The following is a 12,373-nucleotide window of genomic DNA, read 5'->3' as shown; positions in this document are numbered from 1 at the left end:
ACGGTCTCCAAAACAATACAAATGTTTTGACAATCGTTTGTTTGCTGCCTGTAGCTGATAATTTAGCTAGTTTTTTTTGCTTTGTTCTTCAGCTCCTCCTGGACACCCACTCCCTGAAGACGGTGTTGTTGGATCTGCCTTCTATAGGGTCTCAGGTGGTCCGCAAGGCCCCAGCCAGCTACACCAAGATAGTCGTGAAGGGGATGACCCGCGCTGAGATGATCCTCAAGGTGAGCCCTGTGATTCTAAAGCGTAATTCAGAGTCCACAGACGCCGGCGTCCCATTGTGACATAGATACACGGCTCTAAGACCACCAGCCCGAATACGCGCCTCCCCAAAATTCCCAACCAACGCAGCTCCGCAGCTCCTCTATTCATTTGAATGTGTTGACAGCTGGAGAAGTTGCATAAGCCGCACTGAGAATTCGAAAAGTATGAAAGCCAACGGTCTAATATTCTAGAACACTGCTGCGTGTACGTGTACATGACTTTGATAGGTGCTTAACACAACCATGCAACAATGTTACACTACAACCATGCTACAATGTTTCTCTTCAACCATGCTACAACGTTTCTGTACAACCACGCAGCAAAGTTTCACGACAGCCCCACACACACAGCGTGTCGACCAGCTGGAGCCAAGAGAGGTGTGAATGGTTAGGGAATGCAGGCATCCACGCATATACTCATGCCAGCAAACACACACACACACACACACACACTTTCGGGAATGCTCACATGCATCAGACACATCTATCCATGGCTTGTCTCTTTTACAGAGTAAACACAGTCTGTGATTGGTTGCCCTTGCCCCAGGGTTAGCCAATAAAATGCAGAAAGACAATGGCACGCACCTGTCTTCTCAGACAAACCCCACCCTGCCCTAGAGCCTATCCCCTCACCTTGCCCTAGTCCAGTTACCCAGCCCCCAAGGCTTGTGACCCGATCCCAAAGGACATTTCCCTCACCCTCTTGTCTCCCTCTCTCTCTGCACGCCACACACACACACACACACACACACACACACACACACACACACACACTTAACTGCCTGCCTTAAAGGAATGCAGCCTTGATGTCTGTCTAAAAAGCTTAATGCACTGTTTTAATGGTCAGCCTGGGACCTGCTCTAATGGTCAGCCTGATCTGTCTTAATGGTCAGCCTGGGACCTGCTCTAATGGTCAGCCTGATCTGTCTTAATGGTCAGCCTGGGACCTGCTCTAATGGTCAGCCTGATCTGTCTTAATGGTCAACCTGGGACCTGCTCTAATGGTCAGGGCTGATCTGTTTTATTGGTCAGCCTGGGACCTGCTCAAATAGTCAGGCTGATCTGTGTTAATGGTCAACCTGGGGTCTGCGCTAATGGTCAGGGCTGATCTGTCTTAATGGTCAACCTGGGTGAGACCTGCTCTAATGGTCAAGCTGATCTGTTTTATTGGTCAGCCTGGGACCTGCTCTAATCATGCTACATCAGCCATCAGAGCCATTAGGACCTAATCTAGTCTGAGCACAACCATTAGGACTACTGAAGATACAAGCATAGCCTAGTCTCCCTTTCTGTGTTTCTTGTCAAGGTTATATATCAAATGCTTTTGTACAAATCAACTTCTAGTTACCAGATATTCAGTATATGTGGCCCTTCTTTCCTGCTCCTATGATAAACATGCCAATCCACAAAGCAATAATTTGCCCACACATTTCTTCTATCAACCGTTACAGACAATGCTTTAACATGTCTACCTGCCCGCCCATAGCGCTTTGAAACAACTTCAGACAGTCAAAACTGTTAAGTGGCTTCTCCTCAGTGTCGTCACCTCTGGAGTGTCGACACCCGGGACGTGTATGGATGATTCCACATGTGAAACACACAAGGCTGTTAGTCCATAGAGGAATACCTTGAATGTGTTTACATACAGTAATGGGCGGCAGACAAAGGGGAATGTGTTTCTGTGTGGAAGGCCTAGAACAGACATACAAGGTGTGTGGAGTTGTTCTCTTCAACCTGGTGAGCATTTCATCCCTGGACGTTGCGTGGTACCTAGGTGCCTCTCAGGGAATTGTTTCCATGTTGGGCCAGGCAGGGCCTACAGATGCTGAAAGTCATAGGCTGTGTCCCAAACGTTACCCTATTTCCTATGTAGTGCACTACTTTTGAACAGAGCCCTTATCAATCCAAACACATAGGTCAGTGTGGGGCCTCAGACCTGTACGGATGGACTGTTCCTGGTTGAATGTTTGTAAGATATCCATGGATGATCAAAGTAGGGCTGACCCCATTTAGTCGACTGGTCAATTGTTTGGTTGATAGGCTGTTGGTCGACCAAGATTTCATTAATCGAGCAGTGGTAATAAAATAAATCTATACATACAGTACCAGTCAAAAGTTTGGAAACACCTACTCATTCAAGGGTTTTTCTTGATTTTTTAAACTATTTTCTACATTGTAGAATAATAGTGAAGCCATCAAAACTATTAAATAACACATGGAATCATGTAGTAACCAAAAAAGTGTTAAACAAATCAAAATATATTTTATATGAGATTCTTCAAATAGCCACCCTTTGCCTTGATGACAGCTTTGCACACTCTTGGCATTCTCTCAACCAGCTTCACCTGGAATGCTTTTCCAACAGTCTTGAAGGAGTTCCCACATATGCTAAGCACTTGTTGGCTGCTTTTCCTTCACTCTGCGGTCCAACTTATCCCAAACCATCTCAATTGGGTTGAGGTTGGGTGATTGTGGAGGCCAGGTCATTTGATGCAGCACTCAATCACTCTCCTTCTTGGTCAAATAGCCCTTACATAGCCTGGAGGTGTGTCTTGGTCATTGTCCTGTTGAAAAACAAATGATAGTCCCACTAAGTGAACCAGATGGGATGGCGTATCGCTGCAGAATGCTGTGGTAGCCATGCTGGTTAAGTGTGCCTTGAATTCTAAATAAATCAGACAGTGTCAATAGCAAAGCACCCCACACCATAACACCTCCTCCTCCATGCTTCAGAGTAGAGATCATCCGTTCATCTACTCTGTGTCTCACAAATACACAGCGGTTTGTGACTCATCTACTGTCCACTGCTCGTGTCTCTTGGCCCAAGCAAGTCTTTTCTCCTTATTGGTGTCCTTTAGTAGTGGTTTCTTTGCAGCAATTCGACCTTGAAGGCCTGATTCACACAGTCTCCTCTGAACAGTTGATGTTGAGATGTGTCTGTTACTTGAACTCTGTGAAGCATTTATTTGGGCTGCAATTTCTGAAGCTGGTAACTCTAATGCACTTATCCTCTGCAGCAGAGGTAACTCTGGGTCTTCCATTCCTGTGGCGGTCCTCATGAGAGCCAGTTTCATCATAGCGCTTGATGGTTTTTGCGACTGCACTTGAAGAAACTTTCAAAGTTCTTGAAATGTTCCGTATTGACTGACCTTCATGTCTTAAAGTAATGATGGACTGTCGTTTCTCTTTGCTTATTTGAGCTGTTCTTGCCATAATATGGACTTGGTCTTTTACCAAATAGGGCTATCTTCTGTATACCACCCGTACCTTGTCACAACACAACTGATGGGCTCAAACGCATTAAATTAACTTTTAACAAGGCACATTATTCCAGATGACTACTTCATGAAGCTGGTTGAGAGAATGCCAAGAGTGTGCAAAGCTGTCATCAAGGCAAAGGGTGGCTACTTTGAAGAATCTAAAATATATTTGGATTTGTTTAACACTTTTTTGGTTACTACATGATTCCATATGTGTTATTTCATAGTTTTGATGTCTTCTCTATTATTCTACAATGTAGAAAATAGTAAAAATAAAGAAAAACCCTGGAATGAGTAGGTGTGTCTAAACTTTTGACTGGTACTGTATATCATGGTGTACAAAGACACCTGTCTGAGTGGACTGATCCATTGTGGAGGCCATGGGGATGGCACAGTCCATCAGTCTAAGACATGTGCTACTGAAATTGTATATGGTTATATTACATAAGAACAATGGTGCAACACTAATAAAAATAATATTTTTTTATAACATGCGCTTTCTCCCGCATTGGATAGTGGTCGCTGTCCGCGGTTCTGAAACACATCAGTGCGCTGTTGAACTGGCACCTTTTCCTAGACCATGTTGCTATGTGCATAATAGCAAAGTTAACCAGCATATTGGTGTTGAGAACAATGCGGCGGAGGCAGCCCTTGCCTTATTGTCTAAGAAAAGTGAGGAGAGCGGAAACCCCAACTTAATTAAGTCTATAATCAATAGCCTAACTGTTAAATGTGCCTGGCTTTATAAATCATCAATATATCCACAGAAATAAGACATCCTGCTTCTGTTGCCTGTTTGAGTGTTTGTTTAATAGCCTACTGATTCCGTGAGCACCAAGCCTCACGCAACGACATGTCAAGTAAACAATTTCACAAATTCAGCTATTTTTTTATATTTGCTTTGCTGTAATAAAGGCTTTACACGTTTTTTCCCGTTAGAACAACCTTCTGGTATTATTTATAATTTATTTAGTGTTGTTTACTCTGTTCCAAATTGTCCGAAAAATGATATTTATAATAACGCTCCTTTTTCTTAATCTTCTTTTATTGTTAATATTGCTATTATTATTATGATCATAAGTAATGTCATTATCATTAGTAGGATTAGTATAGCAGCCTTGTATAACCACCATTGAGCTGTAGGCCTAAGAGCGCATCCTGTTTACTCATAATACCGTAACTTACTTAGGCCTCTATTTCAATACTTACAGTTGAAGTTGGAAGTTTACATACACCTTAGCCAAATACATTTAAACTCAGTTTTTCACAATTCCTGACATTTAATCCTAGTAAAAATGCCCTGTCTTAGGTCAGTTAGGATCACCACTTTATTTTAAGAATGTGAAATGTCAGAATAATAGTAGAGAGAGTGATTTATTTCAGCTTTTATTTCTTTCATCAAATTCCCAGTGGGTCAGAAGTTTACATACACTCAATTAGTATTTGGTAGCATTGGCTTTTAAATTGTTTAACTTGGGTCAAACGTTTCGGGTAGCCTTCCACAAGCTTCCCACAATAAGTTGGGTGAATTTTGGCCCATTCCTCCTGACAGAGCTGGTTCAACTGAGTCAGGTTTGTAGGCCTCCTTGCTCGCACAAGCTTTTTCAGTTCTGCCCACACATTTTCTATAGGATTGAGGTCAGGGCTTTGTGATGGCCACTCCAATACCTTGACTTTGTTGTCCTTAAGCCATTTTGCCCCAACTTTGGAAGTATGGTTGGGGTCATTGTCCATTTGGAAGACCCATTTGCAACCAAGCTTTAACTTCCTGACTGATGTCTTGAGATGTTGCTTCAATATATCCACATAATTTTCCTTCCTCATGAAGCCATCTATTTTGTGAAGTGCACCAGTCCCTCCTGCAGCAAAGCACCCCCACAGCATGATGCTGCCACCCCCGTGCTTCACGGTTGGGATGATGTTCTTCGGCTTGCAAGCAACCCCCTTTTTCCTCCAAACATAACGATGGTCATTATGGCCGTTCTATTTTTGTTTCATCAGACCAGAGGACATTTCTCCAAAAAGTACGATCTTGTCCCCATGTGCAATTGCAAACCGTAGTCTGGCTTTTTTATGGCGCTTTTGGAGCAGTGGCTTCTTCCTTGCTGAGCGGCCTTTCAGGTTATGTCGATATAGGACTAGTTTTTACTATGGATATAGATCATTTTGTACCTGTTTCCTTCAGCATCTTCACAAGGTCCTTTGCTGTTGTTCTGGGATTGATTTGCACTTTTCGCACCAAAGTACGTTCATCTCTAGGAGACAGAACGCGTCTCCTTCCTGAGCGGGATGCCGGCTGCGTGGTCCCATGGTGTTTATTCTTGCGTACTATTGTTTGTACAGATGAACGTGGTACCTTCAGGCGTTTGGAAATTGCTCCCAAGGATGAACCAGACTTGTGGAGGTCTTGGCTGATTTCTTTTGATTTTCCCATGATGTCAAGCAAAGAGGCACTGAGTTTGAAGGTAGGCGTTGAAATACATCCACAGGTACACCTCCAATTGACTCAAATGATGTAAATTAGCCTATCAGAAGCTTCTAAAGCCATGACATCATTTTCTGGAATTTTCCAAGCTGTTTAAAGGCACAGTCAACTTAGTGTATGTAAACTTCAGACCCACTGGAATTGTGATACAGTGAATTATAAGTGAAATAATCTGTCTGTAAACAATTGTTGGAAAAATTACTTGTGTCATGCACAAAGTAGATGTCCTAACTGACTTGCCAAAACTATAGTTTGTTAACAAGAAATTTGTGGAGTGGTTGAAAAACAAGTTTTAATGACTCCAACCTAACTGTATGTAAACTTCCGACTTCAACTGTGTATAGGCTTACTGTATCAATCATTAATTAGTTCATGTCATCACACAGCATATGAGTCATTCATGATTTGAAATGCAATCAAGCATTTTAGTTTAAAAATAAAATAAAGCAGCCTTGAATAATTATCTTAAACAATAAATAAACCGTTCCATTTTGGAAATTGCATTCACGAATGAATGTGACTGTTTTTAGTCTTTGCTGTAATAAAAGCTTACAACAGACTTTCTGGTACAGTTATAATTTATTTAGTGTTGTTTACATTGTTCCAAACCGTCAGACAAATTATATTGCAGTCTATACAGCACCTGTTTGACACATAATGTGAATGCAGCGCTTTTTGCTTACCTTCTTTTTGTTGATCTCCAGTATTTTCCACAACAAGTCAAAATGTATTCTACACATCTGACTTTACCTTTTACCTCCTGAGCAACCAGTAAACATTCCCCTGTTTCGAGTTTGTCACATCCTCTGCATCCATTTTGCTGTTACGTGTTCAGAGTTTGTTATAACCAATTTATTGATGTGATATGCTATTGTTCAGGCCCTATTGTGCCGTATTCGGACTGGATTAGTTTTACTGGGGGAGGTCGGTTAATGTAATTATGTTCACAAGCACAAAACACCACATCTGTAATTTTAGTCCCGTTCGAATCTGCCATGTCAGTAATTTTTACATGGCAGGAGAGTAACAATTCCAGGCAGAATAACCTACTGTTTTTTTGGCGAACTCCAAGGTCCACTGATAATACTAGTCCAGTGCGAATCGACATCCCTGTTTATTGAGAGAAATGTGTTGAGTTTGACGGGTTGCTTGCAGTTTGTGAAAACAATAACTGATTCGATAAATTGAAGTAAGTGCTGCGCATAAGCTATGTATGAATGGCCTACATCTATCAACTTTCACAGTGAATTATTTTGTTTAAATATTTTGTGTGTATTAATTGAATATTGCCAAATGCATCAGTAAAACATATTGAGCCTATTTAATGCAACCCTTGCTGTTAATAGATCGCAAAGCAGCATTCAACTGACCGAAATGTTTGGAAATGATAAGTTCACTTTGGCATCCATAGCCGTAAAACGCATCTCAAGTGCAATTGCACTGTTTAGCTTACATCTGAAGGTTGGGGGGCATTTGGAACGTACTGCCGATCGCTAAAATATCGTAACGATGATGATCACACTTCCTCAATTCAAATATTATGGCGACACTATACTAAAGATGGCTTGGTATGGTTTAGAAATGTGGGTTATCAGTGTGGCCCTGTCACCTGGACATGTTGAAATAATGTATCTTCACGCGTAGAATAAAAACCTCAAGGCTTCCGTCATAACTGTCAATTTATAAAAAATAAAAAAAGAATTGCAGGGGGCAGCTTGGGGGAAAAAATAATTCCGGCTGAATCGTCCTCTAGAATAGCAGACATTCTGGAGTAATAATTACATAACCAACGTTCTCTAGTAGTACTAGTCCCGTGCGAAAAGGTCTTTGGTCACATGCATGCGATGCATACATGTGTTACGTAAAGAGAGCAAGGGTTGAGGGAATAGGGAATGTTTTTCCTAAACAAATTAGGGATTTCGGTAACACTATTTTTCAGTCAGAAATGGCTGTAATTATGTTGCAGCTTCAGCAAGACGGGCAGCGCGATAAACACTTTGATGTTATGTAGTGGTCACTGCAGCAGGGAGGAGAGAGAGACAACGGGTGCTAGTCACACAGTCACTCGCTGTCTTTAAAAACATTTTTTACACAGTCTGAGCCTGGCCCGGCACAATCAAATCAGTTGCTAGTTGGACTCCCTCTAGTCATTTGTGTGTCTTTTAATTATTTAATCAAAGAGTGTGCTTAAAGCATCAGACAAGCTCAGTGAATATAGTTGATTTGATTAAAACACATAGGATGTGTCAATATATGGAAAAATACACGTTTAACAATGTCTACCAATCGGTCAAAAGAACAGATGACTCTTGGTCAACCAAGATTTTTTTTGTCGGGGACAGCCCTAGATCAAAGTAAAGGTTATGGTGATAATGACTATGTAATAATGTAGGTTAGGCTGTCTGAGTATAATAGTCTCCAAGTGTAGACCTGTTCTGGTGAGTCTGTCTGTAGCTGGTTTCTGTCTCAGGCAGCCCTCCTTGGCCTGTGAGACGTGGCTGTTTTCCACGCTCTCCAGCCCTCTATCCACCCACCCCACCCCACCCCGGCCCTCTCCCCCACCACCAGAGCGCTCTTCTGGGGAGGGAGTGGAAAACACCCCTCCACCCCACCTCCTTTTAGCCTGGATTCTCTCTCTCTCTCTCTCGTTTTTTACGAGCTAACTACAACACAGTTCCTCCATGCTTTCCCTGGGCCTCCCTCCAGGACAGTTGCTAAATAAATCACTCAGACCAGAGGGGAAGGAACCTCAAGAATTCCAGACAATCCACAGCGTTGCATGTCCCGTCTCTCCTCTCTGTTTCTCCCTCTCTGGTTTCACTCTCTTATATGTATTCTGGCCCACACCCCTTAGGCACAGAGAGAGGACAGGAGGGGTTGGATGTTGGTGTGTGGGTGAGGGAGGGAGAAATGTTTTGGGTGGAGGAAAGGAGCGTTGGAGGGGGTGCAATTCCCGATTTCTATTTATTATAATTTTTTTCTGTGGAACCTGTCAACCATGTTTGTCTGCCCGCTCTGTAGAAAGCAACTACGATCAGTCTCAATGCTATCGGATCCAGCTTTTCCTCTCTCCCTCATTTCTCTCCCTCTTTCTTGAAAGCAAAAAATATATCCATCCTATTTCACCTTTTTTTTCTTGCTCGTTCTTGACTACTCCCCATTGCGATTTGCACAAACTCTCAATCTCTCATTATAGCCCCAAATAATGACCGGTGAGGCTAATTCCCATCCACCCATGCGTGGAGTAATTGGTGTGTAAAAAGAAGAGGGGTCGGGTCTCCTAAATATAGCCTTTCAGTAATATAGCCCAACAGTGCAGTCAGTAGGTGTGTCTGAAATGCCACCCTATTCCCTATAAAGTGCACTACATTTGACCAAAGCCCATAGGGCTCTTGTCAAAAGTAGTGCACTATATAGGGAATAGAATGCCATTTTGGATGCAGTCAGTGTAAAGTTGGGGCTTTGTTTGCACCTTTAACCACTTACCCATGTCTGGTCTGATAGTCGACTGACTCAGGGGCCTGTTTGTTCTTATGGGCTGCACACACACACACTTACCACGCACATGCACACACACAGAGTTTATGAATCAGTTTATGAGTCTGCTCGGACTTGGTCGTCCCATCATGGCTCTTGGGAACAGGGGGGATATAAAAACCCCACGCTGCACTTCAGTATTGAGATGTGAATGTATAAGCAACACTGATGTCTCTATCCCCCCTCTACAGGTGGTAATGGCCCCCCATGAACCCTCCGTGGTGTTTGTGGATAACTACATCAAGCTCCTCGCTGACGGGAACCCAGAGACCTTCCAGAAAACTCTGGATATGAAGGTAAGGGCCACTTCGATTGGGTCCACTTGTTTTGTCTCTCTCAATGATGTCACCTGTTTTCAACGGTTATCTCCTACTTCCTCTGTTGTTGTCTTGTTCTCTCTTGTTGTTTCCTCTTGCAATAACTGATGTTCTCTTGGTGTGTGTGTGTGTGTGTGTGTGTGTGTGTGTGTGTGTGTGTGTGTGTGTGTGTGTGTGTAGGGGTTGAAGCGCAGTGAGCAGAGCAGCATGTTGGAGCTCTTCAGACAGAGGTTACCCACTCCACCCTCAGGGGCCGACGGAGGCCCCTCCCTCTCCTTCAGCACCCCCACCCCCGAGCAGGAGAACTCGCGCATACGCAGACTGGAGAAGCTCATCAAGAAGAGACTCTGAGCGTACACACACACACACACACACTTGTACTCACACACATCACCATAACACACACAAATTATTCCAGTAATTTATCTCAAATACTTTTTCCTGCTCTGTTTAATCATTACAGAGAATTGCAGGCAGAGTAAAGACATGATTGTCTCATTTTTGGTAGGAGCATTAATATGAACCTCATGATTTCAAAGTCAACTGTCTGATTATGAAGAAATGTCCTCAGCTGCAGTAAGCTGTTGGCATGTACGACTCATTTACTGCTGTATTTCATTTCTGCTTCTCTTTTTATGACACTAAATACCCAAGCTTTGTAAATGTCGTTAAATGTAGACTACTATATCATACACACTCAATGCATTTTAGCAAAATGTGTTTGCACTTAAAAAGACAAAATCAAGAGCTACTAATTAAAAACGGCTTTAGGAGCAATTTGCTGCCGCTTTGGCACCTATCCTCCCAGACTGAGAACAAGAAACTTTAATGTAATTGAAGCTAACGTTTTCAGAATGTTCTCCTGTTTTCAGAATGTTCTCCTAGTGTTTTCAGAATGTTATTGTTCTCCAGTCCGGTGTCTTTTAGTGTATTTCTCTTGGTTCCCTGTTCAAGGAGAGGATGCAGTTAGTCAGGAGTTTGGGTATATTTCCAGTGTCCCTTCACAACGGGAACACCCTCGGGTGGATGGACCGCATCCCACCATGCATTGCTGTTTCCAGGTTCAGTGGTTAAGCCCCCAGGTTTGGGACAGAGAGGATCTTGGGATTTCCTGTCTCCTCAATTAGACATGAGACAGTCTCTGTGCTTTTTGAAATTCCCCCAAGGTTGGCCTGGAAATGAGAACCAGTCCAAGCCTTTTAACTCTGACCCTCCACCAGGAAGTGTGTGTGTGTGTGTTCGCGAGAGATGTTAAGCGTGTTCATTTATTTAACCTCTATTGCCCTATTTAATTACCTGCTGTAGAGCCCTCTGAGCATTTTATGTCAGTCTGAATAGATTGTAGATTTGATGACAGTGAGGGAGAGTCACAGTACTTTATAACAAAGGAACTCATGTGTTCACTGTTGTATAAGGATATATTGTACAAAATTATATTGTCTAAACCTTTTTTCTTTCCTGTTCTGTTATTCCAGGCCCCTGTGTTTGACACTGACAGTCCTAGATTACCTGTCAATCATAATGACAACTTGCCAGAAGATACTGACCCTACCGTTATGCTTGTTTACACTGAGCTGCACTGGGGTTGGAATGCAATGATGGTTACATTAAGACACCATGGTGCTGGCGCAAGATATGGGTCGGAAAACGTACCTCAATGCAGGGATGGGATATGCCACTGTACTCCAAATTTTACCTTTAGCCACACTGCTCCATTGAAAAGATTGAAGTGCTGCTAGTTTTCCCAGAAATGTTTTGTCCTCATACTAGATAACAGTAGCCACTGCAGTCATTTTGGAATGGCACGTCACGTTGAACAACAAAGGAGCTAATTGGCTGACACTGCCATTCCAAAATGGCTGCGGTGTACAGTGGTTTGGACCATGATAGTTCGTTGGTGATGTGGACACCAAGGAACTTGAAGCTCTCAACCTGTTCCACTACAGCCCCGTCGATGAGAATGGGGGTGTGCTCGGTCCTCTTTTTTTCCCTGTAGTCCACAATATAATCTCCTTTGTCTTGATCACGTTGAGGGAGAGGTTGTTATCCTGGCACCACACGGCCAGGTCTCTGACCTCCTCCCTATAGGCGGTCTCATCGTTGTCTGTGATCAGGCCTACCACTGTTGTGTTGTCAGCAAACTTAATGATGGTGTTGGAGTCGTGCCTGGCCATGCAGTCATGGGTGAACAGGGAGTACAGGAGGGGACTGAGCACGCACCCCTGAGGGGCCCCCGTGTTGAGGATCAGTGTGGCAGATGTGTTGTTACCTACCCTTACCACCTAGGGGCGGCCCGTCAGGAAGTCCAGGATCCAGTTGCAGAGGGAGGTGTTTAGTCCAAGGATCCTTAGCTTATTGATGAGCTTTGAGGGCACTATGGTGTTGAACGCTGAGCTGTAGTCAATGAATAGCATTCTCACGTAGGTGTTCCTCTTGTCCAGGTGGGAAAGGGCAGTGGGGAGTGCAATAGAGATTGCATCATCTGTGGATCTGTTGGGGTGGTAT

At 43.2% G+C, this 12,373-nt stretch overlaps 1 protein-coding gene across 1 annotated transcript in view; it reads left to right on the top strand.

Moving 5' to 3' along the window:
• The window catches only part of LOC121566453 (vacuolar protein sorting-associated protein 53 homolog), a 35,533-nt gene extending 24,216 nt beyond the window's left edge, over nt 1-11,317 (top strand). Inside the window, exons 20-22 of the mRNA XM_041876492.2 lie at nt 93-230; nt 9,743-9,847; nt 10,049-11,317. Coding sequence (XP_041732426.1) covers nt 93-230; nt 9,743-9,847; nt 10,049-10,219 — 414 coding nt within the window. The 3' untranslated portion in view covers nt 10,220-11,317. The remainder of the gene's footprint in view (nt 1-92; nt 231-9,742; nt 9,848-10,048) is intronic.
• Nucleotides 11,318-12,373: the final 1,056 nt, after the last annotated feature.

The sequence above is a fragment of the Coregonus clupeaformis genome, chromosome 5 (genome assembly GCF_020615455.1).
Source record: "Coregonus clupeaformis isolate EN_2021a chromosome 5, ASM2061545v1, whole genome shotgun sequence".
In the NCBI taxonomy this organism is placed as follows: Eukaryota; Metazoa; Chordata; class Actinopteri; order Salmoniformes; family Salmonidae; genus Coregonus; species Coregonus clupeaformis.
This window is presented reverse-complemented; position numbering and strand designations above follow the sequence as displayed.